We start from the raw sequence: 27,513 nt of genomic DNA, 5'->3' as shown, positions 1-27,513 counted from the left end.
AGTCAGCCTCCCTAAGGGTAATCATTATCCTGACTTTTAGCATCATTGATTAATTTTGCCTGTGTTTGGATTTTATATGGGAAGTCTAATATATATTTTAAAAGAAAATATACCATATATATACTCTCGTGTTTGGCTTCTTTTGCTTCACATTGTGTTTTAGAGATTCTTCCATATTATTGCATATATTGTACTTTGTACATATTTAATTGCTGTACAGTATTTCATTGTAAGAATCTATCACAGTTTATCTGCTCATTTTACTGTGGGTCAGAATTTTAGTAGTTTCTATGTTTTTGCTATTATGGTACAGCTATGAATATTTTTGTGCATGTCTTTTAGTAAAGATAAATACACCTTTCTATTGGGTATATACCTTGGAGTGGAATTGCCATGCTATAGGGTATGTATAGGTTTATGTAGCTTTAACAGATGCTAAACATATTTGTACCAAATTTCACTCCGCTGGCAGTGTTATGAGAGCGTGTCTTTTTTCATTATCTCCATTGTATGTGTGTAGTATTATCACATTGTAGCTTTGCTTTGTATTTCCCTAATGGCTATGGAACCTGTGCACCTTTTCAGCTTTTTCTGGCCACTGAATATTCTCTTTTGTGAAGTGCCTGTTCAAGTCTTTATTGGCAGCGTTTTTCTTTCTTAGTGTATAAAAGTAAGAGTACATTTTATAAATGATGAAATACAAACAAGAGTCCATTTTAAGTACTTGCCATTCAAAAAATTGGTATGTAAGGTAATGCATGTGTTAATTAGCTTGATGTAGCCATTCCACAATGTATACATATTTTAAGGCATCATGTTGTATACCATAAACATATACAATTTTTGTCAATTTTATTTTATTTTCTTTTTTTTTTTTAGAGATGGGGTCTCACAATATTGCCCATGCTGGTCTCAAACTACTGGGCTCAAGTGATCCTCCCACCTTGGCCTCCCAGAGTGCTAGGATTACAGGTGTGAGCCACAGCACTGAGCCAATTTTTGTCAATTTTAAAAAGAAGTAAAAAATTAATACCCTGAATGACGTTGCTACCACTGTAAATGACATTCTTTCATACTTTCTAGCTATCTGTCACAAGCATATAGGCAAATCATTTTTGTGAATTTATCTACCTATCTACCTATTCCTTTATTCAGCAAACTTTTTTTTTTTTTTTTTTTTGAGACGGAGTCTCGCTCTGTCACCCAGGCTGGAGTGCAGTGGCGTGACCTCGACTCACTGCAAGCTCCGCTTCCCGGGCTCATGCCATTCTCCTGCCTCGGCCTCCCGAGTAGCTGGGATTACAGGTGCCTGCCACCACACCCAGCGAATTTTTTGTATTTTTAATAGAGATGGGGGTTATCCAGGATGGTCTTGATCTCCTGACCTCGTGATCCACCTGCCTCGGCCTCCCAAAGTGCTGGGATTACAGGTATGAGCCACCGTGCCTGGCCAGCAAGCACTTATTGAACATCTATTATGGGCCGGGCACTTGTTAGCAACCTAAGGCAATAATAGTATGTGCTAGGTACTAAGTTAGGCACCAATAATACAAAGATAAAAACAGAAATGCACCTTTCCCTGATATGCTCACAACCTAAGAAAGGCAGGTAAACAGAAAAATGACAATATCATGCTATATGGTAAGTGCTAGAACAAAGATGTAAAATGCCACAAGACCACAAGAAAGTGAGCAACTGATTCTGACTGGAAGGAATCAAGGAAGGCTTTACTTAGGAGTTGACATTTAGTTGGATCTTGGAGGATGAATAGGAGTTTGTCAGATGGAGAAAGGTAATAGTGCATACCAGGCGTGGGGTGTGAATGGTTCTTACGTGTCCCGTGAAGGGTAGGCTATTCGGACTGGCAGAACACTGGCTTGTATAATGGGAAAGAGGCAAGCAGTAAGACTGTGAGACAGGAAGTTGGGGACATGCTGTAAAGTCCTAACAGGTCTGGTTTTATACTCAAGAGACAAAGGGATTTTTTTTTCTTTTTTTTAATTTTTATTTTGCTCTGTCACCCAGGCTGGAGTGCAGTGGTGCGATCTCAGCTTACTGTAGCCTCCGCCTCCCAGGTTCCAGCGATTCTCCTGCCTCAGCCTCCTGGGTAGCTGGGATTACAGGCCCATGCCACCAAGCCCGGCTAATTTTTGTATTTTTAGTAGAGATGGGGGTTTCGCCATGTTGACCAAGCTGGTCTTGAACTCCTGACCTCAGGTTATCTGCCCGCCTCGGCCTCCCAAAGTGCTGGAACTATAGGCATGAGCCACTGCACCCAGCGGCCAAAGGGATTTTTAAGCAGGAGAGGAAAAGGAACCATATTGTTTCTTAGAAATCAATTCTGACAGCAATGGATGAGGGGATTGCAGCAGGGAGAGTGGTGGCAGAAGCTAGTTAAAAGGCTCTTACCATTGTTCAAGCAAGAGATGAAGAGGGCCTAGGCTAAGGCAGGGTGAATAGGGATAGATCAGAGAAGTCAAATCCCAGAGACTTTTGGAGAAGAACGGGCGAGATTGAATGATTGATTATAGGCTAGCCATTCTCAGGAAAAACACCCAGACCCCTGTCTGTATCCTCTTTTACTCCCGTTCTTGGTTCCTCAGGACATCTTTAATCTGATCCTTCAATGCAGACTGATTATCTGCTTTCTTTTCATTATTATTTTATTTTTATTTTTTGAGGCAGAGTCTTGCTCTTTCACCCAGGCCGGAGTGCAGTGGTGCCATCTCGACTAACTGTAACCTTCGCCTCCCAGGTTCAAGCGATTCTCTTGCCTCAATCTTCCGAGTAGCTGGGACTACAGGCATGCACCACCACACTCAGCTAATTTTTGTATTTTAGTAGAGACAGCGTTTTACAGTGTTAGCCAGGCTGATCTCAAACTCCTGACCTCAAGTGATCTTCCCACCTTGGCCTCCCAGAGTGCTGGGATTACAGGTGTGAGCCTGACCTTCATTATTCTTTTTTTGTTGTTGTTCTTTTGAGACAGTCTCACTCTGTCGGCAGGCTGGAGTGCAGTGGTGCAATCTTGTCTCACTGCAACCTCTGTCTCCCGGGCTCAAGCAATTCTTCTGCCTCAGCCTCCCGAGTAGCTGGGATTGCAAGTTCATGCCACCACACCCAGTTCATTTTTCTATATTTTTAGTAGAGACAATCTCCACCTCCTGGGTTCAAACGATTATCCTGCCTCACCCTCCTTAGTAGCTGGATTACAGGTGCCCACCACCATGCCTGGCTAATTCTTGTATTTTTAGTAGAGACAAGTTTTTGCCATGTTGGCCAGGCTGGTCTTGAACTCCTGACCTCAAGTGATCCCCCCACTCCTGCCTTGACCTCCCAAAGTGCTGGGATTACAGGCATGAGCCACCACACCCAACTTATTTTTTATTTTTATTTTTTAAACCCAAGGCTCAGTTCCAATCTGATATTCTAGGAATAGGTTGTTAATGGGTTTTGCAGAAATGAGTGTTCTTTTTTTTTTTTTTTTTTTTTTTTGAGACGGAGTCTCGCTCTGCCGCCCAGGCTGGAGTGCTGTGGCCGGATCTCAGCTCACTGCAAGCTCCGCCTCCCGGGTTCACGCCATTCTCCTGCCTCAGCCTCCCGAGTAGCTGGGACTACAGGCGCCCACCACCTCGCCCGGCTAATTTTTTTGTATTTTTTTTTAGTAGAGACGGGGTTTCACCGTGTTAGCCAGGATGGTCTCGATCTCCTGACCTCGTGATCCGCCCGTCTCGGCCTCCCAAAGTGCTGGGATTACAGGCTTGAGCCACCGCGCCCGGCCGACGATTTATATCTACTCTTGGACTAGTCCATGCCTGCCTCTTATTTTGCAGGAGGCTTGCTCAACTGGCATTCGACTGCATATAATTTTAAACAAGCTTTATCTAGTACATCAGTTTAGGTCCCAACAGGAAAGAGATGGCATACTTAAGATAATTATAGGAGACTTTATTTACAAAGAGACCATTACAAAGATATGTATGAGGTGTGGTGACACCATAAGAAAGGATAGTGCGAGAACCAAAAGTCTTGAAGTAGTGAGCAGTGTCTATTCCTAGGCCTGAAAGAATAAGATGTAAGAGCACCTGGCAGGAAAGTCAGATTAAAAAGGCCTCCTCAACACACTGACCTCAGTCTTTTCATACACTCTGATCTTCTGTGGAGGTCCCAGTAGCAGAACCCAACTTGATAAGCCAGAGGACATGGGAGTACATTGATGTAGTTTACATGAGTTCAATTCCCAGGGCACAGACTGGGGTGGAGAGTGGCGCTGGAGGAGCACACCAAAGATATCTGGCACACATGGGAAGGCCAGGATTGAAATTAAATTCATTCCTTGATATACTTTGCAAATGATGTTCCAAAGATAATGATGCTCCTCAGGTATGCTGCCCGTTTTACTCACTACTTTCTCTATTAAGCATGGAAAAATGAGGGAGGACCACTTGAGCCAGGAATTTGAGACCAGCCTGGGGAACATAGCAAGACCTCATCTTTACAAAAATTTAAAAAAAGAAAATTAGCTGGGTGTGGTGGTGCACACCTGTAGTCCCAGCTACTCAGGAGGCTGAGGCAGGAGGATCACTTGAGCCTGGGAGTTCAAGGTTGCCGTGAGCCATGATCACACCATGCCACTTCTCTCCAGCCTGGGCAACAGAGTGAGACCTTGTCTCTTAAAGAGAAGAAAAGCAAAGCAAAGCAGAGTTCTTGAGATCCTAAAGAATCATCTTGAGTTGATCCAGTCAGATGGTGATAAGCATTGTTTTCTCCTTTCTCAGCTTACCTGTATCTCATAGTACACACTCTGCTCAGCTAACACAGGGTTGGGCTCCCTGCGGCAGGGGCAGGAGGTGATGGGGGCAGGAATGAAAAGGAAGACTAGAAACTGGGAGTGTGTTAGACGGGAGGGGCAGCCATGGAACTCCCTGGGCCAAAGGCCCAGGGCATTAAGAGTTAATGGCTGGTCCTAACCCTGGCTAAGCTGCCCTGCCTCAGCATGACTGCCAGACTGGGACCTTCTTACTCGGATCACCTTCTTTGGAGCTTCCAAGATTTTGGAAATTAGAACTTTTGGCTCAGATGGCTGCAGCATGCTGAGCATACTTAGGAGTGGCAAAGACAGGCAAGCCTGGGATCTAGGGAAGACGTGGCATAGAATGATGGTTAAGAGCTTAGATGCTGAAGCCAGAGTGTATATTCTGTGTCTGTTCCTTACAGCCTCTGTGACTTTGGGAAAGTTATTTAACTTCTCTGTTTTTCAGTTTCCACATCTGTAAAATGGGAATGCTAATAGTAACAGCTCCAGGGGTCTTAGGAGGAGTCAATGAGTTAGTATTTGCCAAGTTCTCAGAAAGAGCTCAGCATAGAGAAAGCACCATATACATGTTTGTTAAATCAAACTTGAATATCCCTACTTGCTGGGCCTCTTCTCTCAGGCCTGCCCATCCAGAGCGATTCTTGAGGTTGGTGGCATTTTCCTTCTTGTCTGTCAATGCACATCTGGCTGAATGTTCAAGGCCATAAGTTTGTTTGGTTTTTAGGGAGGGATGGCCAAATTGCCTCTAAGAAGAATAGGCCCTCTTATGAATATGGAAGCTTAGCAATGCCCTGTCCTTTCAGAATGGGAAAGTCATAGACTCCTGACATAAGCAGTGCCCACTTCTATGGTAGGAGACTACCAAGGATATTGCTAGTTCAGGCTGAGTAGGGTATTCTGACCTGCTGCCCACCAGCAAGGTTTGATTTGCCCTTTTTGGCATTGCGGAACACTACCTAACTTTCTCCTGGCTGAAGAATATTCTTCATTGACTAAGAGCTAATTCTGCCTTGTGTTAGGTAATCTGAATTCTGAGAGTTGAATTAGTAGAAATGGGATGGAGTAATTCTTGTACCTTAACTTTTGGGTTCTTATTAGGAGGAGACAGTGGCCTTTCAGCAAAGCAAGAAGTTTCTGCAAAACACACGCCAGCTTGTTCAAGAAGATCCTGTTGGGCCTGTTGTGTTTGGGTGAGATACTGAGAATTCATGAAAGTGAGAAACACAGTTATTTTAGAAATTTGCCTTGTGTCAAGGTGATTACCAGGTGGAAGGCATTTTTATTAAAAACTGATCTAAAAAGCTCTTTGATGTATCGATCTTAACTACTTGTAGGTGAACCATAATGTATTGAATTGCACTTATAGGAACAAGTAAAATCTGAGAATAAACTGTTTTTCAAAAATGTACTATTTGATACATTTAAAATATTTCAGAGAATGTGGGCTTATCCCACATTTAGTGGCTTGATTTGGTGGAGTGCATAATTCTTACAGCCTTTATGACAAAAGCCTGTATTATACCTTACTTATTTGCTGGTTTACTAGTAAGATCAATGATGTAAAATATTCTTAAAAGACAGCAAAGCTCTGTTTAAAACATGTATGGGGCTTTGATGTCAAAATAAGAGGCAGCTGCGATGGTGAGAGCAAAAATTATATTTTGGGATGAGTAAGAGAGCCATGGGATGAGGTCCACATGGCTGCACTTCCTAGTGGTAGCCTTGTTTACATGGTTTGTTCCAGAGGCAAGGTTAAAGTGACTGGGGTAATAAAGTTTCAAGGGGAGATGACTGACTTTTGAAGAGTCTAATGGTGAACACTGATCAAGTCTACTCCAAGGGACAGAGAGAGGATATTAGATAAAATAGAAGAGAATGAGATTTCATTAGGGATCGGTGAAAATATGCAGTCTTTGCACTAAGTCAGTCTTTGCATTCCCGTCCTTGGGAATCCTGAAGAAGAGGACAGTTAGACATCTATCCTGGCCTCAAGAAGTGCAGCTCCGTCTGACAGTAGAGCTGGGTGGCAAGGTCTCTGGAGGGTTTTTCTTGCTTTAAGTCCCAGGCATTCATGACTGGAGTTCCATTTGCCCATTGGAAGCACTGCCTTGCTGATCATTACTCTGCGTCTTCTCTTTTTAGCCTATGCTGCCTATTTCCTGGCAGCTTGCATCTTGAATTTCCAGAGGGCACTGGCCTTGTTTGTCATCACCTGCTTGGTGATCTTTGTCCTGGTTTACTCATTTCTGAAAAAGCTCCTGGGCAAAAAATTAACAAGATGTCTGAAGCCCTTCGAAAACTCCCGCCTGAGGCTTTGGATGAAATGGTAAGATAAGAATCTTAATACCTGGCCTTACAGCTCATCCCAGTCCACCTCCTTTTTTCTCTTTTGATAGTTGCTGAGCAGTCTCTCAGACCCACACACATGCTTTTCAGAACCAAAGTGCAGAGAAAAATCTGAGCACAGGATCTCAGTCCAGATTCTTGTAGCCTTGGGTCTCAACCTTGCTAGGGGGCAGGAGGAGTTTAGTTTCAGAGAAGAGTTTTAGTCTGATTGTCATCAGGGCCTGTGTCAGAAATGAGAAAACTCATACTCCTCCTCAGTGAAATAATCAGAACACAGAGCCTTGCAGCTGCATTAAGCGATCAAATTGATTTGGTGTTCATCGGTGTCTCCCTTAGTTCCCTGTAACATTTTATGCTTTTTTCTCTCCCAGACTTCCTGCACCCACTGGTACCTTTTACAATTCCTTAGAGTTTAAAGAGAAAACTTACAGTTATGTATATTCTGAACTGTATTCTACAGCAGCCACAGCTCTAACAATGGCATGCACATGGCCTTTGATCACAGGCCAGGAGTGAGAGAATAACTTTCAGACTCTCTATAAGTTATTTGTTTTTCATTCACTGGGTTGATGACATGGTCTTGGCATTCCTTCTTCAGGGTGTTTGCAGGAGTCTCCTTGGTTGGCCTTATACTGTGGTTGGCTTTAGACACAGCCCAAAGGCCAGAGCAGCTGATCTCCTTCGCAGGAATCTGCATGTTCATCCTCATCCTCTTTGCCTGCTCCAAACACCACCGTGCAGTGAGTTTTGGGTATTTGGGTTGGGTATAGCAACACATGACCAAGGGCCAAGTGCTAATCATAAAGCATATGCATCAAGCCAAGGGCATAGAACTAAGTTTGTAACAACCCCTAGAATTTGCCTCTTTGGGCCGGGCGTGGTGGCTCAAGCCTGTAATCCCAGCACTTTGGGAGGCCGAGACGGGCGGATCATGAGGTCAGGAGATCGAGACCATCCTGGCTAACATGGTGAAACCCCATCTCTACTAAAAGAATACAAAAAACTAGCCGGGCAAGGTGGCAGTCTCCTGTAGTCCTAGCTACTCAGGAGGCTGAGGCAGGAGAATGGTGTAAACCTGGGAGGCGGAGCTTGCAGTGAGCTGAGATCCCGCCACTGCACTCCAGCCTGGGCGACAGAGCAAGACTCTGTCTCAAAAAAAAAAAAAAAAAAAGAATTTGCCTCTTTGATAATTTTGTTTCTAAGAGAGGTTTAAAAAATTCTCAGAGGACCTAGACCACTTATTTTCAAACTGTAGATTGTGATCCATTAATGAATCTTGATATCAATTTTGTGAATCTAGGTCAGTGTTAAAGAAAGAACAAAAGAAAAAAAATAAGGAAGTAAAGGAAAATAGAATACAGTAGAAAATCAGTTTGCATTGCAGATAGTACTGTTAAAATATTGATTTATAAAACTTTTATTTGTATGTATGCATGCATATATGTGTGTATAAGTGTCATCTAACCTTTAGACACATTTTTTAAAAACCTTATGAACATATGTGGCTTTTTATATATTACTGCCCTGTTTCTCCCCACCATTGCCCCTGCTCCCTACACCATCAGACCCTAGACTTACTGTTAACATTCTAGGTTGGTTCCACCGAGAGTACATGTTTAAAACTCCAACCAGGCAAACAAAGCAGAGCTCACATTGGAATAATTTTCTTATTGATCCTAGGTGTCCTGGAGGACAGTGTTTTGGGGCCTAGGTCTTCAGTTTGTCTTTGGGATCTTGGTCATCAGAACTGATCCTGGATATAGTGCATTTCAGTGGCTGGGAGAGCAGGTCCAGGTATGAGAAATTAAATGTGAGGGCTTTTCCCTTTTAGAACCCTAGAGAAAGGAGATTTGAGGGGAGCATGAGATCAGGCTGTATCTTGTTAATGACGTGGTGGGAGATCTGGTTGGGAAAGGAGAGAGTGTATTAGGATACAGCTAAGAATATGAATAAAGAGCTCATGGGGACGTAGCCTGCCCCTGGGCTGTCAAAGGGAGGCCAACCTCAGTAGCAACAGTAGGTCCTCAGGACGCATGGGGCTGGTCTCGTCTTCCTGTGTGTCCTTTTGGGTTTCATTCTTATTCTCTGTCTTTTTCTTTTTTTCCCTTCAGATTTTCCTGAACTACACTGTGGCCGGCTCCAGTTTTGTCTTTGGGGATACGCTGGTCAAGGATGTCTTTGCTTTTCAGGTGATACCTATTTCATGGGCAGGAATGACGGTCTGTGGAGGGGTGGAGGAATAAAGCAGAGGATGAAAGTGTGTGTCCAAGAGATCAGCCCCCCTGTACACCAATTTGACCCTAAGAAGAGGGTTTAACCCCATTAGTAAAGGAAATGGCATCCATCTCCTTCCCTTTGGTCATTGCCATCCTAAAATTAGAAGAAATGAGAATTGGGGGAAAAGGGTCAGAAAACAGCTTGTGGTTTAATACTAGTGGGACAATGGATTGAATACATTTTAAATGTATCCCTAAACTAGTTTGTGTAGGTACTGAATACCTACACTGTATGAGATGCCCTTGGAATGCTAAGAGCTTAACTTAGAAGCCTAAAACACAGTCAGTTTACGGTCTACACAGAGTATGCAATGTAACATCTCACCACCTGCTCACCATTCTCATCACAGGCCTTACCAATCATCATTTTCTTTGGATGTGTGATGTCCATTCTCTACTACCTGGGCCTTGTGCAATGGGTGGTTCAGAAGGTGAGTCATTCTCCTACACCAGTCAGGAGACAGGCCTTCATCTTGTCATCTGTCAGCTTTGGAAAAATGCCCATAGCTAGGGTCTAGAGTGTTAGAAACAATGGGGAAAGGCAGGCCCTCTTAAGCATGCCTGATAGCAAACCGTCAGCCCATGCCCTAGGTAGGCTGAGGGCAGAGCAGAGAGAAGATGAGCTGGACTGCCTTTGATACTGAGTTTTAATGTACTTGTTCTAAAGGCCATGAGTCCTGAGTTCTGGTCAAGGCTCTGTTTATAAGTTGGTTTTTGGCCCTGGGCTTGCTGCTCTACTTCTCTAGGCCTCAGTTTCCTTATCAGTAAAATGAAGGAGGAGGAGTTTTGCGAGACGTTCTCCAAGATTCCTGGTAACATTAATGGTTTAGGTTTCTGTATTCTTCTAGGTCGCCTGGTTTTTACAAATCACTATGGGCACCACTGCCACAGAGACCCTGGCTGTCGCAGGAAACATCTTTGTGGGTATGGTAAGCATCTTGAGGCCTTTTGGTCTTGTTCTCTCTGAGGAACTGAGAATTTGGCACAAAACAAGAGTATGCTTTCCTTCTGAAAAGTCAAATATATGAAGACCGTGGGGCAGCCAATCTCAGATGAGAGAGAACTCAGCAGCTCAAAGAAGACTCTGCTCATTGCGTTCACCCTTTGCACCTAATAACACTTCCCTGGTCATACTTAATCTGGAGGGATAGCCTTCACCACTTCTAATGACCACTTCCTATATAGGAATGTAGGGAATATCCTGGTCCAACTCGTATCCCCTTTCGGAGGCTATGAAGAGTGTTTGATCCTCATTCTGGTTTCTTCCTGTGGCTCCCTGTAGTACTTGGTTTCCACGGTCTCTAAGGAGGAAATCACTTGTCTTGCTCATGGCTAATGCCAAGGCTCTTCCCCATAATACTTGCTTGGTACATTTGTCTGTATGGAGTAGTGCTCCATATGTGCTACTGACCAGCTCAGTGTTGGGGACAATGACTTGTACATTCACAGGGAGTTAGTACTGAGGTCTTTCTCTCCCAAGGCTCTAGGCTGCTTCTGAAATGTTCTCAGAGTACTTCTGGATACTTTACCATAGCACTCCACATTTTGCTGAAATTATTCATAATCAGCCTAGTTTCCTATGTGAGACTATAAGCTTCTAAGAGTAAGGACTTTGCCTTATTTATATTAATGTCCTTAGCATCTAGTACAGTGCTAGCCACATAGTTGGCATTTGTTAAATAATAGATATCATTATCCTAGGTCAGTGCTGGATACGGCTTACATAGATGGCCCTTCATAATTTCATAACATTTTCACAAACATTATTTCTTTTGATTATTTCATAAACAGGGGGTTTGGATCATCTATTTGTATTTCATTTAATGAGTACTGTTTAATCATCTAATATGTTCTTATTAAGTGCACTGCATTCCATAAGTTTAGTAAGTGTGTGGTTTTAGACATTGAGAATATACAAAGAAAATATACCATTTCTCTTCTATAACATTTTAACATGTCAATAGATGAAATAAGCATGTATGGAAACATGTGAGAACTATGCCAGCCAGGACATGATTGGGTGCCAGAGGAAGTAAAGCAGATGCTGGATGGGCCTGACAGCTTGGCTCCATGCTCACTAAGTGAAGCTGTGGCTCACTGAACAGTGCTCACACTGGACGGATGTGTGTCTAGAGGGTCCAGTCCCTGGGGCTGGGGTGGGCACTCTGGCGTGGGGAGTTGCACCTTCTTGGAATCTGACTATTTTCTCCGTGTTTGTAGACAGAGGCACCTCTGCTCGTCCGTCCCTACCTTGGGGACATGACACTCTCTGAAATCCATGCGGTGATGACTGGAGGGTTTGCCACCATTTCCGGCACTGTGCTGGGAGCCTTCATATCCTTTGGGGTAGGTATAGTCTGCTTGATCACTCCTGGGTGAGCTCGAGTTGGATTTGACAGAAACACTGATGCCTAAGTCTCGCCTCACAGGTTGATGCATCATCCCTGATTTCTGCCTCTGTGATGGCCGCCCCTTGTGCTCTCGCCTTGTCAAAGTTAGCATATCCGGAAGTGGAAGAGTCCAAGTTCAAGATCAAGGAGGGGGTAAAGCTGTCCCGTGGGTGAGTCCAAGGAGGCATATACTTTGGGAGATAGTGAGCTGTAGTTAAGAGTGGCACTGTGGTGGCAGCGACTTCAAGTCTCCCTGAAGGGGAATAATGTGATTCCATATTCCTTCTTGCCTATCTCTGATGCTTGCTAATCATGCTGGTTTTCTTCATTTAACCCTCCCCCCTGGCAGTAGCTTCTGCATGCCAGTACTCTCTGCCCTTGCTATCAGTGCAATTACATGACAGTTATATCTGATATTGCTTCAGAGTAATTTCCACTAATAGGGTCTCTGAGGAACCCTGTCACCTTCTACATTGGCCTTGCACCCTCCTCCCGCATGATAGGGACAGTGGGATTTCTCTTCTCTAAGGGGCTGAGACTACTGTAGACACCCTACTCTTGCCCTCTGCCCAATGACCACAGGAAGGAGAGGAATGTCCTGGAAGCTGCCAGCAACGGAGCCACAGATGCCATAGGCCTTGCTGCTAATGTAGCAGCCAACCTGGTTGCCTTTTTGGCTGTGTTGGCGTTCATCAACGCTGCCCTCTCCTGGCTGGGAGAACTGGTGGACATACAGGGGCTCACTTTCCAGGTAAAGGATTACATTTGTTGGGCTGTCTCTCTGGGATGTAGTTAGGTAGCCCTTCAACCATGCATGTCCTTCTGACCCACAGTAAGCCGAGAGAGCATGAATAGAAGGGTGGAGGAGATTGGGCCAAGGCTCTAGAGAAGGTCCTTGGCACCTGACCTGTGTTATTAGTCCTTCCTCTTTCACTGGGACATCTCTCTTTCACTCAGGTCATCTGCTCCTATCTCCTAAGGCCCATGGTTTTCATGATGGGTGTAGAGTGGACAGATTGTCCAATGGTGGCTGAGATGGTGGGAATCAAGTTCTTCATAAATGAGTTTGTGGCTTATCAGCAACTGTCTAAGTACAAGAACAAACGTCTCTCTGGAGTGGAGGAGTGGATTGAGGGAGAGAAACAGTGGATTTCTGTAAGTGACATTCCAAAAAGCATAAACACCGTGAGGTCTCAACCATGGTTATCTGAGGGTAGACAGAAAGTGCCACACAGGTTTGTTGCAGACCTAACTACAAAGCAAGCAGAACAGCATACCTAGCAGCCTCATTTGCAGCGGCTGAGCTATTACCAGTCTGCATGCGATTTTCCCCCGCCTGCCCCCACCACTGCCCCAACTCTGACCCAGCTTCTCTCTATAATGTAATTGCTGGGTCTTTATAGCTGGGGCAGTCCAGGGCAGACACTATCTTCTGATGGCCTAAGGTCCCCTTCTTCATTTAAAAGTTTAAATTGTTCCAAATTAATATCCTTTTTCTTTCCCTTTGCCTCTTTCCTTTTCCTTTGTAATCCTCATTCCCAGGACTTCTCCTTATTCATAGCCTTCAACAAGAACAGCATTGGGCAATGAGGCCCATGGTGGTTTCCATGTCATTATCCCTACAGTAACTCAGGGAACAGTTATTTTCTGAGCATCCTTTCATGTTCCTTGGGAAACCATGGAAAAGATTGGGGGCTGTCAGTACGCTGGAACTTCTCTTGTGGTTATAAGACTGCACGCATGGGACTGAATTTATTTGCTTATTTATTTTTGTTTTCCCTAGGTGAGAGCTGAAATCATTACAACATTTTCACTCTGTGGATTTGCCAATCTTAGTTCCATAGGAATCACGCTTGGAGGCTTGAGTGAGTTCATCCATTTTCCCAGCTCCCCAGTAAGACAGCCAGATCCAAGCTTCTGCAGTGGGCAGTCCTGGTGCTTCAGTACAAGTTGGGATCAGACAGAGAAGCCATTGTGAAATGGACCCATTTCTTAGGCTGCAGTTAACTTGGACCTAAGGCAGTCAGGCCCACCTGGCTATGTATAGAGCCCTTTATAATCTCAACTTCAGTTACTTTTTTTGTTTGGATTGGAGGCCCCAAAAACTAATTTTATTTTACTTTTCTCTATGAGGAAGAAAATATAATGATATTATTTCAATTTTGCCATTAAACTGGAGTAGTGCATATATAAATAAAGATATTTATTTATTTGAGACAGAGTCTCACTCTGTTGTGCAAGTTGGAGTGCAGTGGTGTGATCTCAGCTCATTTCAACCTCCACCTCCTGGGTTCAAGCGATTCTCGTGTCTCAGCCTCCCGAGGTGGGATTACAAGTGTGTGCCACGATGCCCACAATTTTTTTTTTATTTTTTTATTTTTAGAAGAGATGGGGTTTCACTATGGTGGTCAAGCTGGTCTTGAACTCCTGGCTTCAAGTGGTCTGCTGCCTTGGCCTCCCAAAATGTTGGGATAATAGGCGTGAGCCACCATGCCTGGTCTTGTATTTTATTCAGTAGTGAAGACACTTTTTGAAATTAGGCTGCTCACTAGTCCTCATGGAAACACAAAGAATTAAAACAAATAAAAGCAGCAGGCACATAAGGTAGATAGATAGTAAGGGAGAGTGGTGTAAAGTGTTGGATTTAAATCTGCAAGTACCAAACATTAAAGGAGTGGGTCTTTGAAGCAGACACAGATATATTTAGACTGTTGGAGATACTGCTGCATGGGGCTGATGGTTGGAGGAATAATATGAAGACAGTGCAATTGTCCTTGAGTGCAGGGGCACAGGGATGACTAGCAGATCTGAAGTTTGGAAGATCCAAGTTAGAAATGGATCTTAGGCTGGATGTGGTGGCTCATGCCTGTAATCCCAACACTTCGGAAAACCAAGGCAGGAGGATTGCTTGCTGTAGGAATGTGAGAGCAGCCTGGGGCAACATGGTGAGATTCTGTCTCTATGAAGAATTTAAAAGTTAGCCAGGCGTATTGGCACATATGCCTGTAGTCCTAGCTACTCGGGAGGCTGAGGTGGGAGGATTGTTTGAACTGAGATCAAGGCTCCAGTAAGCTGTGATCGCACCCCTGCAGTCAGGCGTGGGTGACACAGGGAGGTCTGAAGGAAAGAAGGAAGGAAGGAAGGAAAGAAGGAAGAAAGGAAGGAAGGAAGGAAGGAAGAAGGAAGGAAGGAAGGAAGGAAGGAAGGGAGGGAGGGAGGGAAGGGAAGGAAGGGATTATAATAAGAAATACAGCTCAGTGTGTCCCTTTTTAAAGGCAATTATATTCTGGGGTATAGTCATTTAATTCATGTATTTGGTAGCCGATTTAATTGAAAGGTGAAATAATTCCCTTTCAGTTTATCTTTTCCCTTTCTGTTAAACACCTGTCTCTATTGTTCTAGTCTTGATGCCTGATTACTGTCCGATTATGAGATTGCCATCTAGTAGTGGGATATGCACTGTGTGGCTAAGTCTTAGGTGAGTGTTGCTTTCCTTAGCCCTCTGTCTCAAAATAGTCCATCTAATTCTGGTCCAGGCTTAAGAGTGCATATCTCAAGTGGCGAACGCCAGGCATTTGTAGCTGTCTGGAGCAACCCAGAGCCTTGCTTAATCCAGATATGTCTTGGGTATGTTCACAGAACCATTAAAGTGAGGGTCAGACACTCAATCCTTCATCTGAGGAAAGTCTAAGTTAGTGATCCCTCAGGACTAATGTACACACACACTTCTTAAGGCAACACTGGCCAGTCTCAGGTGGATGGTAATAAGGATGCTCGTCATCGGCTGTGTTTTGTTCCTCTGTGTTCTTCTAAGTGGGGGGATATACCTGATAGCCTGATGGGGGAAAGCTGAAGCTATTTTATTTTATTGTCTGCAGCATCAATAGTACCTCACCGGAAGAGTGACTTGTCCAAGGTTGTGGTCAGGGCCCTCTTCACAGGGGCCTGTGTATCCCTTATCAGTGCCTCTATGGCAGGTAGGTGCCTCAGCTCTGATGGAGATACTGCTGCATGAGGGTGATGATTGGAGGAATAATATGAGGAAGGTGGAATTGTCCTTGACTACAGGGGCAGCAGAGATCACTTCCCTAGATCATGACAGGATGTCTTTCAGAATATTGATTTACCCATCCATTCCACAGATATATGGCAAAAGCACCTAATCAACAGTGGCCACAATTCGTACCAAAACAATAAAGAGCCTTGAGAAGCATGTGTCAGATCTTCCTCTCAGTATCTCTGTCTCCTTTATCCAGGAATCCTCTATGTCTCCAGGGGAGCTGAAGCTGACTGTGTTTCCTTCCTAAACACAAGTTTCACCAATAGAACCTATGAGACCTACATGTGCTGCAGAGGGCTCTTTCAGAGGTGAGCACCAGGACCCCATTTCCGTGTGAGAACGCACGGCCCTCAGGTCTCCAGGGTAATGCTGTTGAGGTTGAATAGAGTGTATGAGAAGGGCCGTGAGTATTGGTAATGGCCCAGATCAGTGTTCTTTTCTCTTATTGGGTGCATCTTCATTATTAGCTTAGTATGCTCCAGTGACAGGGTCTACCTGTGTCGTTGGGCCACTGAGAAGTAGAGCAGCAAGGGAAGAAGTAAAGAAAAATGGTTTCCCTGATAAGAAATTACTCTACTGGCTGGGCATGGTGGCTCACACCCACAATCCCACACTTTGGGAGGCTGAAGCAGGAGGATGACTTGAGCCCAGGAGCTCAAGACAAGCCTGGGCAACATAGCGAGACTTGTCTCTATTTTATATTAATGAAAAAAAGAAATTACTCTACTTATTATGATTGGGATACAGATAGGTTATAGGCAGATTTAGCAATGGTTATAAGTGGCTAAAATATCATTTCTTGAGACAGAAATGAAGAAAACTGAGAGAGGCTAAAGTTGAATTTATAAAATCATGATGAGTTCAGGTAGTGTAAAAACGAACTTGTTTACCAAAATCTAGAATATGAAAAGAAGAGGATATGTCATTAATCTAAAAGAACTAGTTTTGGAACACACAAAAGGAAAGATTTCAGGAACTAGAATGTTTGGTGCCTTCAAATCAAAAGGTGTGTGTGTATTGGTGGTGATATGTGCGTGAGTGAAGAGAGTGGTGGGAAAAAAGGCTAAGAGATTATAGAAGCCTTGTACGAAATACTAAATAATTTAGGTTTTGACCTGCTGAATTCTGAATACTGGCATGATCAACTATGCCATTTCAAAATATCATTTCGGTAGCCATTTGGATGGCAAGGAGACCAACAAGCACCCTACTGTAATAGTCCTAGTGAGAGATGGTAAGAATTGATACTAAGTGGTTGTGAGGTTGGAGATACACTAGATCCAGTAGAATCAATAGGATTGATCATTGGCTAGATAGGAGGAAGAGGTGGGGCGAAGAAGAGGAAGGAGTCTCAAATGACTGTCTCTTTTCTGGCATGAGCAAGTGGGTCTAAGGAGTGCCATTCATGCACAGAAGAGGACTAGTTTTAGGAATGGGAGTAAAAGGGAGAGATTATGGCTTAATTCAGTTTTTGTTTTTTTATATTTATTTATTTATTGTATGGAGATGGGGTCTCACTATGTTGCTCAGGCTGGTCTTGAACTCCTGGGATCGAGTGATCCTCCCATTTTGGCCTGCCAAAATGCTGGGATTACAGGCCTGAGCCACCATGCCCAGCCTTAATTCAGTTTTTGATGTGTTAACTTGGAGGTAGTTGCAGGACCACCCTGTGAAGGTACTCAAAATCCACCTCAGTATGCTCACTGGAGCATACTAAGCTAATAATGAAGATGCACCCAATAAGAGAAAAGAACACTGATCTAGGCTGTTACCAATACTGACGGCCCTTCTCACACACTCCATTCAACCTCAACAGCATTACCCTGGAGACCTGAGGGCCATGTGTTCTCACACGGGAACTTCAAGAGAGAAATCAGAGCTGGAGATAGATTTAAAAGTTATGGGCTAGACACAGTGGCTCACACTTGTAATCCCAGCACTTTGGGAGGCCAAGGCAGGAGGATCGCTTGAGCTCAGGAGTTCAAGACCAGCCTGGGCAACATGGAGAAACGCCATCTCTACTAAAACAAAACAAAACAAAACAAAACTAGCCAGGCATGGTGGTGTGTGCTTGTAGTCCCAGCTACCTGGGGAGGCTGAGGTGGCAGGATCACTTCAGCCCAGGAATCAGAGACTGCAGTGAGCTGTGATCCATACCACTGCAGTCCAGTCTGGGTGTCAGGGTGAGACCCTGTCTCAAACAAACAAACAAAGATTTGGAAGTTATTAAGTGGTCTGTTCACCATATAGGTAGATATTCAGGTGCTAGCTGCTTGACAGGTTACTGGGCCAAGTTAATGAATGTTGCCCCTCCTGTGTTTGGAGGTTATCATCAGAGAAGGCAACTAACATATTTTTTTTAAAAAATCCTTTTGATGCACTATTAAAGATGAGGTATGAGCTGGATTCATCATTGCTCTGGCATAGTTTTGATTCTTTTTTTTTTTTTGAGACACAGTCTCACTCTGTTGCCCCGGCTGGAGTGCAGTGGCACAATCTTGGCCCAGGCTCAAGCAATCCTCTTACCTCAGCCTCCTGAGTAGCTGGGACTATAGGCCAGGCGCATGTCACCGTGCCTGGTTAATTTTTACTTTTTGTAGACACAGACGTTCATCATGTTGCCTGATTCTTATGTTCTTGTGGCATTTTGGTGGATTTTCTAAAGCTACATACTAAAGATCATTAGCATCTAGAATATGAAAGACATAATGTTTTTGTCCAATTAATTTATACTAATTAAGTATAAGCTGTTTTCAAGAGGAAGGTGGCCTTGGAGTACCACCTTACTTTTTAGAATAAATTCAATACTAAATCATTATAAGCCATACATTTTGACTCAGGGATATCTGGAAACTTCCAAATGGACTGTGGTTAGGAGTTGGGCAAAGGAGCAGACACACATAGTTTAGGGTTTCTTGCCAGTATTATCTTGGGAATGAATGAGAAAAGAAATATAATTGGGTTCTGGTTATTTGGTCATGGCTGATGGATCAATTTTCAGGTTTTTGTTTTTGTTTTCAGCTGCTTAGTATAACTTGTTGATATGTTTTGTTGTTTTGTTCCTGTCTGACCCCGTTATGTACCTCTCTGGTTTTTCGTTGCAGTACTTCTCTGAATGGCACCAACCCTCCTTCTTTTTCTGGTCTCTGGGAAGACAAGGAGTTTAGTGCTATGGCCCTTACTAACTGCTGTGGATTCTACAACAATACCGTCTGTGCCTAAGGCTGCTTGATCTATTTCCATAACAGTTTTGATCTTAACAGCTTTGTGATTGCAAAGGTGTTTATGTACTTAGGGTTCCCACAACTCAAGCTCTTTAACAGTAAATAACAGTAAATGTTAAAAGATTCATTTTGGGCCAGGCGTGGTGGCTCATGCCTGTAATCCCAGCACTTTGGGAGGCTGAGGTAGGCGGATCACAAGGTCAGGAGATCGAGACCATCCTGGCTAACACGGTGAAACCCCGTCTCTACCAAAAATACAAAAAATTAGCCACAGCGGGGTGGCAGGCACCTGTAGTCCCAGCCACTCGGGACGCTGAGGCAACAGAATGGCGTGAATCCGGGAGGTGGAGCTTGCAGTGAGCCGAGATCATGCCACTGCACTCCAGCCTGGGCGACACAGCGAGACTCCATCTCAAAAAAAAAAAAAAAAAAAACCAAAAGATTCATTTTGGTTCATTGTATCTCAATAATGAAAAATAGCTTTTGTTTTTCCATTATTTGTCTGAACTAAAAAATGACATTCCTCATGGGCGCTGTCTGAACTTTTATTTGAAAAAATAAGTATTACTATATCAAAAAAGTCTTACAAATCATGTTCCTACCTGCCACCTTAAAAATAATGCGATGCAGTGTGCTATACATGTGATTTAGTATGTGATGTGCCTGGGATGGGAGAGAAGCTATATTTCTTGGCGTTGTGGATGAGCCGGATTTATATTACTGATGTTACATTTGAAAGTTATATATGAGGCCGGGTGCGGTGGTCAAGCCTGTAATCCCAGCACTTTGGGAGGCCGAGACGGGTGGATCACGAGGTCAGGAGATCGAGACCATCCTGGCTAACATGGTGAAACCCCGTCTCTACTAAAAAATACAAAAAAAAAAACTAGCTGGGCGAGGTGGCGGGCGCCTGTAGTCCCAGCTACTCAGGAGGCTGAGGCAGGAGAATGGTGTAAACCCGGGAGGCGGAGCTTGCAGTGAGCTGAGATCCGGCCACTGCACCCCAGCCTGGGCGACAGAGGGAGACTCTGTCTCAAAAAAAAAAAAAAAAAAAAAGTTATATATGAATATTTAATGATAAGATTTTTCTGGTTGTCAAACATTTGTAAATCTGCAAACTTCTTAACAACATTACACAGTAAACAACAAATACTTCCTGTATACTAAGGAAGACTTCTAAAGAATATCCATTTCTTAAAGGCCATTACTTTGTTGTAGTATTCTGCTTTAGTGCTAGCCACATTTGCTCCAAGTTTATGAGGAAGCCTTTAAAACAGTAATTTTCAGTGGGAAGGGGGCCAGTTTTGCTTTTCAGAGGACATCTGACAGTGTCTCCAGACATTATTGGTGATTAAAGTGGGAGGAGGCTACTGACATCTAGTGAGTAGAGGCCAATATTGCTACTAAAATTCCTGTAACCAAAGGTCAGCTCTCCCACAACAAAGAATTACCGGGTCCCAAATGTCAATCGTGCTGAGACTCAGAAACTCTGATTCAAAATATTTAGTATATTTAATATTATTTATTATATTAATATTATAGCCTTAAGGAAGGGTTTCAAAAGGATATAGGAGTTCCTCAAAAAGTTAAACACAGAATTACCATAGAGCCCCACAATTCCACTCCTACATATATATATTCAAAAGAATTGAAACTAAGTTCTCAAACAAGTACATGTACATGCATGCTCACAGTAGCACTATGCACAACAGCCAAAAATTGGAAACAGTCTAAATGTCCATCAATGGATAAATTGTGTTACATACACACAACGGAATTTTATTCACCCAAAAAAAAGAAGTACTGACTTATGCTATGTAGAAGAAACCCAAAAACATGCTAAATGAAAGAAGCCAGACACAAAAGGCTTATTATTGTATGATTCCATTTAGATGAAATATTCACAATATTTAAATCCATAGAAGGGAGATTGGTGGTTGCCAGGGCCTGGGGGAGGAGGGATTAGAGAGTGACTCCTTAACGAGTTTGGGGTTTTCCTTTGGGGTGACAGGAATGTTTTGGAACTAGACAGAGGTGATGGTTGTGCAACATTGTGAATGTTATGTCACTGAATTGTTCACTTTAAAATAGCTAAGTTTATGTTATGTGAATTTCACCTCAATAAAAAAATGTTTAGAAGGATTCAGGTACTTGTATCTTCCCTTAGCTAATCTACCTCCTTCAATTTCCCAATTCTCTGAGCTCAGAACCACTTGGTCGTCTTCTCAGTCTCCATTCCTATTTTCTCTCCCATTTTCCAAACTTGACAGAAAAAGGAAGCTTCAATAAATTGTTTCTTGAACTACAGATGAATATTACTCCATGCCTGGTTTATTTCTGAGAGGCAGCAGAATGCAATGGTTGGTAGTATTGGACGCCAGATTACTTGAATTCTGATTCAAGCTCTGCCAGTTATCACTAAGGTGATTTTGGACAAGTTCCTTAACTTCTCTGTGCCTTGGCATCCTCATCTATAAAATAAGAATAGTGAGACCCACCTTATAGGTAAAGATGGTGACATTGCTGTAAAGGGATTATCTGTTTTCTGTTGCTCATAACAGAATATGTGAAACTGGGTAATTTATAAAGAAAAGAAATTCATTTCTTAAGAGTTACGGAGGCTGAGAAGCCCAAGGTCAAGAGGCCACACCCAGTGACAGCTTCTTGCCAGTGGGGGCTGCAGAGTGCAGGGGCAGTGCAGGGCATCACATGGTGGGGGGCTCAGTGTGCTAGCTCAGGTCTCCTCTTTTTATAAAGCCACCAGTCCCTCTCAGTGATAACCCATTAACTCATGAATGGATTGGTCCATTCAGGACGGCAGAGCCCTCATGACCCAATCACGTCTTCAAGACCCCTTTCTCAATATTGCCACACTGGGGATTAGGTTTCAACATGAGTTTCCGAGGCGGCATTCAAACCACAGCAGGGAACAAGAGTGACTGCTCGCTCCAAGTCTAATGTAAGGTTAGCTATTACTATTAGTTGTTACTAATACTATACTTACTATAATGCTATAGTAATAGTATTATAGATTATAGTAGTAACAATACCATTACTACTATTTAGGAACCTGAGTTCATGGCTATCGATTTGTTGAGTAATGTATGAAATTCAGTTCACACAAGGAAGCATCAGAGAAGGGAGCTCTTTATCTCCCTCCAGGGCGGCGGCCAACTTTTTAATTCGGTTTTTAATTCTCAGGTTCCTACTTAAAGTAAACTTGGCCTAAACTCTCCCTCTTAAAGGGCTTCTCTGTAAATGCGGGAAACATGCCAATCTCAACACCAGTGTCCGCAGAACACTGTCAAAGGCAGGAGGGAACAGCAAAAACAGACGCTCACTGCGTCCTGGATAAACGCGACGCGGCGAGAGACGAGCCAGACGAGGACGGAAGTGATCTGAGCGGGTGTGGATCGCTCTGGTTGGGTGAAAGGGCCAGTCAATCCTGGAAGGCCCAAAACGGGGACCAATCGCTCTTCGGCTCCGCCCTGGGAGTGAGGAAAACACGCCCACCTCGCGTTCTGGGCGGTGCCACGGCGCACGCGCGTTCCTCCCACAGCTAGTCTACCCGGGTCCTGATCCCGGAGGCAGAGAGGAAGAGCAGGCGGAGCGGGAGAGTACTGAGAGAAAAACACGGAAGATCGTGGAAAGGTGCTGTGTTGGGGGAGGAGTAGTGTGGAAAGGAGACCGCGGGGATGAGGAGAGGAGAGAGACAGGCTGCGTCACCGAATGGGCAGTCTATTGTCTTAAAGTACACCGTAAAGCCTCTCTTTTGCCTGTTGTTTTACAGCCTGCCCTTTTTGCTTTACGTGTATGGACATCTTTCTAGGCCAGTACTTACAGAGCTACCTCATTTTATTTATTTATTTGTTTGTTTGTTTGTTTGTTTGACACAGGGTCTGGCTCTACTGCCTAGGCTAGAGTGCAGCGGCACGATCTGGGCTTACTGCAGCCTCCACATCCCTTCAAGCAATCCTGCCTCCGCCTCCCTAGATGCAGGGACCACAGGCATGTGCGAATTTTTTTTTATGTTTTGTAGAGACAGGGTCTCGCCATGAACGTTTGTGTCTCGTGAAATTCATATGTTGAAATTCTCCAGGGAGATATTAGGAGCTGGAACAAGAGGGTGGAGCTCTTACGAGAGGGATTAAGTCATGAGGGGGAAGCCCTCACGAGTGGAATTAGTGCTCTTATTAAAACGGTCTGAGAGAGGTCTCTTGCCCCTTCTGCCGTGTGAGGTTACTGTGAGATGATGGCTGTGAGATGATGATGAGCAACTGGCCCTCATCAAACACCAGATCTTCTAGTGCCTTGATCTTGGACTTCCTATCTCCAGAATTGTGAGAAAAGAATTTCTTTTGTTTAAAAGACGCCTGGTCAAAGGTATTTTATCACACTAGCCTGTGCAGACTAAGACAAATAGTTTCTCCATATCTCTACCATAAATTTCTTATATTTCTTTTCAGTGGCACCTGGCTCCATGTCCTGTATATGTCTGACTCCTAGAGGCCAGAGGTAGGCTCAGAAGGATGGGGTTAGGGAATGGGTTAAGTCCAGCTGGTAGTTAATGAGGGTGGCCTGAGGGATCCAGACAGGAAGCTCCATGCGGTGTTTATGGTATAAGGCCAAATTTCAGAACTGATGGAGCTAAATCTGTTCTCAGGTAATGGGAGTGAGGTAAATCCAGGAATGGGGAACTAGGTCATCATATCATTGTTTTTGTTTTGTTTTGTTTTTTTGAGATGGTCTCACTTTGTCACCCAGGCTGGAGTGCAGTGGCACCATCTCAGCTCACTGCAAGCTTCACCTTCCAGGCTCAAGTGATCCTCCCACCTCAGCCTCCCGAGTAGCTGGGACCACAGGTGCGTGCCACCATACCTGGCTAATTCTTGCATTTTTGGCAGAGATGGAGTTTCGCCATGTTGACCAGGCTGGTCTTGAACTCCTGAGCTCAAGCGATCCACCTGCCTCGGCTTTCCGAGGCAGCTGCACCCAGCCAGGTCATCAAATAGTTTCAACACAATTGCCAGACACTCAGGATAAACATCTGTCATCAATAGGAAAGCATAGTTTAGGAAATTGATTCAAAATTACCTAAATCAAATATATGTTACCTCTTATATTTTCATTAGACTGATTAACCTTGATCAGTTTCTGTTTTTAAAAACTCAGCTCTTGCTTCCAGACAAGCAAATGGTGTATTTCTTTAAAGCCCAAAATTTACTTTGTCATTGTCTCAAGGTTCATGCCTCTCACATTCATCAGTAGATTTCCCTTGACTATAAAAATCCTTTCCATAAATTCGAAGCAGGAATCAAAACATAATATTGAAGCAGTTTAACAAATACAGAGTGGAAAGTTTTTTTTGCTGAAATCGTATTTCCACTTGTCAAGAGCTGTTGTTCCCTGAAGGGAGGTAAACATTATGACTGTGGCATTGAGTGCCTCATTAAGAAAAACGGGAGGAGAGAGCCCTGTTTTCCATGGTGACAAGATTCAGATTTGAACTATTCATTAAATGAAGAATATTTCTTTATGATTAACCAAACTCAGAGGACAGTGTCACAGATTTCCCACAGAAGAGATATTCTTCAGACACTTGACAGTTGAGGGCTCCTGTATTCATGGTTTCGGAAGCAAATGTATGACTCTCTGAATGAGCAAACTGTCTTTGAGCTATGTGACTATAATTTATAGAACAAAAAGCAGTATCAGTTTATTTTCTTGGTAGACTTCAGAGACAAGCTAAATATTTAAAAGAATGTTTTAGGGTGGCTAGAGAATGGAAGACATTATCACTAGTCCTATTTTTATAAATGCAGCACTCTCCGTTGCATAACTCTTTGCTGCCTAGATGGTGGTCGCCATTCTTGTGGACTAACTGCAAAGCCATTTGCTGCCTGGCTGCCCCATGCGGCTGCGGACCACAGCTCATGGCACTGTTGAGCTGCTTAGATTTGGCTGACTGTGCCAGCGTGTGCGACTGAGCACAGTGGCGCTGAACAAAGGCTTAGAAGGGGTGGGGCACATACTCTTACCAGCCATATCATGTAAGAATCACACACACAAAATTCACTCAATTACTATTCATAATGATAGCTGACATTTACTGAGTGCCTACTAACTGCCAGGCATTGGATATTAATGGAACAAATTCTCACAAAAACTCTATGAGGTATCTCAGTCATAAAGCCACAGCCACAGCCCCTGCTGCTAACCTGCCCCCACACACGGAGAGGCCCCCGTGTGGTACTGACTCAGGAGGAAGGACTGAAGCACATTGGCCAAAATGGACTGCAGAGGCTCTATTTTCCTGAGAAGCTTCCTGGAGGAGTGGGTACTACAACCCGGAAGTGTGGGAGAGTTCATGTCTAGGGTAGGGTAAACTTTGACCACTGAGAGACAGGAGACAAAAAGAAGCCAGCACTGTTCACCCTTCCTCCTATGAGAGGCAGTGGCTTCATAGATACTCTGTGAAGATGCCCTGGAAGGCCAGGCAAGCATCTTTGTTTGCAGTGAAGCTGTGGCCATCTTGATAGCACATCTGTTTGTTTGGTTTTACATCTTCCCTACCTCACTTCTTTTTTCTCCTCATACTTTCTTCCCTGTAATTTCACCAATCAATAAAGCATCCATCACAATAATGTGCATACTTTTGCTTTAAACTTTTCTTGAGACTGTAGGCTCAAAAATGCTAGTACCAGGAGTAGTCTTTAAAAGCAGACCCCTAAAGGTGGGATTTTAGAGACTAGCCCACCTATCTAAAGGCAATCAGAACTGTTTTCCCAGTGGTAAACAGGATAGTAATAACCCTGCCATGCAGAGGCACGCATGACAATTACTAAAGCTTTCACCTCCAGTTGACTTGGATGAGGTGCAGATAGAAGATAAGGAATTAGGGTATTATGTGGATGCTGTATTTGATCAGTATGGGAGCAATAATAATGATACAGTGTGGGGAATAGACTGGCTGCTCTTGAGAGCATTGGAAGTCTTGGAAAAAGAAAATGATAGTTCAAAGCAGCATTTTGCCAATTAAGTAACAATATGAAAGCCAGAGGAGTTCTGCGGAAGCCATGAAGGAGACTCATCTCTTGCAGCAGTAGGTTAGACACTGTTGAAAACAATGAGAACACTTGGGCACAGGGTGGGGAACATCACACACCGGGGCCTACAGTGGGGTGGGGGGAGGGGGGAGGGATAGTATTAGGAGATATACCTCATGTAAATGAGTGAATGGGTGCAGCACACCAACATGGCACATGTATTCATATGTAACAAACCTGCACGTTGTGCACATGTACCTTAGAACTTAAAGTATAATTAAAAAAATAAAAATTAAGTTAAAAAAAAGAAAATTAGGTTCAGGGCTTGGTGCAGTGGCTCACGCCTATAATCCCAGCACTTTGGGAAGCCGAGGTGGGCAGATCACCTGAGGTCAGGAGTTTAAAATCAGCCTGGCCAACATGGCGAAACCACATCTCTACTAAAAATACAAAACTAGCTGAGCATGGTGGTGCATGCCTGTAATCCCAGCTGCTCGGGAGGCTGAGGCAGGAGAATCACCTGAGCCGGGAGGCGGAGGTTGCAGTGAGCCGAGATCGTGCCATTGCACCCCAGCTTGGGCTACAAGAGGGAAACTCTGTCTCAAAAAAAAAGAAAGAAAGAAAAAAAAAAGAAAATTAGGTTCAGGATCCAGAATGGCAAAGCTGCTAAAGGGATTGAATGCATAGCTTCGACAGCTTTCCCATGTGAAGGTATTCTCCAGAAAGGTGAGGTGTTAAGACCTGAATAAGAAATATGTGAGTGGATCAGCCTCAAAATCTTGAGCTCCTAATTGTCCCTAAATCTTCCTGACCAGCAGAAGCAGTCCCTTTTCTCTCTTATTTATTTATTTATTTATTTATTTATTTATAATGCCGTCAGCAAAACTCTTTTCTCTTGACTAAGGAAAACAGCCTCCCCTTGCCCATCTGAAATAGGTCGTTGCAGAATAACTTTTGTTCTCCCCAAGATAAGCCTCCGTTCTCTCCCTTTTTTGCCTCCCGTCTGGTAATCTGTGCCAGAGCTCAGCACAGCCTGAGCAGGGAAGTACAGGTCCTGCTGCAGGAGTTAGCCTCCATTCCAGAGGAAATGTAGGACCTGGAGAATACGTAAGAACTGAGGACTAAACTCTGATTTTTATATCTGCCCAAATTCCTACCTAAGGGGTCTAGGGAGTCATATCCTACAAACCATAAATTCTCATCAGATGGGTTTTATTTGACCCTATATATCATGACTTACTTTTCAATCACTCTGGCATAACATTGAGACAAGGAAGAAATATTTAACCCCAAAATATATTTCCTTACCATACCTTGAAATTGCGCTGCAAAGTCTCTTGTGGGAAAATTACACA

General features: G+C 43.7%; 1 protein-coding gene and 1 long non-coding RNA gene across 7 annotated transcripts in view; both read left to right on the top strand.

Annotated features, from left to right (window-relative positions):
- SLC28A2 (solute carrier family 28 member 2) overlaps nucleotides 1–19,716 on the top strand; it is a 29,952-nt gene extending 10,236 nt beyond the window's left edge. For 3 of the 5 annotated variants that reach the window (XM_033190239.1, XM_033190237.1, XM_033190236.1), the window contains 15 exons: nucleotides 5,915–6,006; nucleotides 6,959–7,142; nucleotides 7,761–7,902; nucleotides 8,843–8,956; nucleotides 9,274–9,351; nucleotides 9,789–9,869; nucleotides 10,287–10,367; nucleotides 11,659–11,784; nucleotides 11,868–11,998; nucleotides 12,411–12,579; nucleotides 12,786–12,983; nucleotides 13,612–13,693; nucleotides 15,707–15,805; nucleotides 16,085–16,196; nucleotides 18,993–19,330. In XM_033190239.1, the coding sequence (XP_033046130.1) occupies nucleotides 5,915–6,006; nucleotides 6,959–7,142; nucleotides 7,761–7,902; nucleotides 8,843–8,956; nucleotides 9,274–9,351; nucleotides 9,789–9,869; nucleotides 10,287–10,367; nucleotides 11,659–11,784; nucleotides 11,868–11,998; nucleotides 12,411–12,579; nucleotides 12,786–12,983; nucleotides 13,612–13,693; nucleotides 15,707–15,805; nucleotides 16,085–16,196; nucleotides 18,993–19,110 (1,807 nt within the window). In that variant the 3' untranslated portion in view covers nucleotides 19,111–19,330. Of the gene's footprint in view, nucleotides 1–5,914; nucleotides 6,007–6,958; nucleotides 7,143–7,760; nucleotides 7,903–8,842; nucleotides 8,957–9,273; nucleotides 9,352–9,788; nucleotides 9,870–10,286; nucleotides 10,368–11,658; nucleotides 11,785–11,867; nucleotides 11,999–12,410; nucleotides 12,580–12,785; nucleotides 12,984–13,611; nucleotides 13,694–15,706; nucleotides 15,806–16,084; nucleotides 16,197–18,992 lie in introns of all 5 variants that reach the window. The other 2 variants (XM_033190235.1, XM_033190238.1) reach the window with 2 other exon arrangements.
- A 2,865-nt stretch (nucleotides 19,717–22,581) lies between these two features.
- LOC117070722 overlaps nucleotides 22,582–27,513 on the top strand; it is a 28,344-nt gene continuing 23,412 nt past the window's right edge. The window contains exon 1 of one of the 2 annotated variants that reach the window (XR_004432024.1): nucleotides 22,582–22,763. This is a non-coding gene — a long non-coding RNA (uncharacterized LOC117070722). Of the gene's footprint in view, nucleotides 22,764–23,081; nucleotides 23,628–27,513 lie in introns of those variants that run through there. The other variant, XR_004432026.1, reaches the window with a different exon arrangement.

Source organism: Trachypithecus francoisi, unplaced genomic scaffold, assembly GCF_009764315.1.
Source record: "Trachypithecus francoisi isolate TF-2019V2 unplaced genomic scaffold, Tfra_2.0 Lachesis_group3, whole genome shotgun sequence".
Taxonomy (NCBI): domain Eukaryota; kingdom Metazoa; phylum Chordata; class Mammalia; order Primates; family Cercopithecidae; genus Trachypithecus; species Trachypithecus francoisi.
The sequence above is the reverse complement of the archived record's forward strand: the minus strand, read 5'-3'. Positions and strand labels throughout refer to the sequence as shown.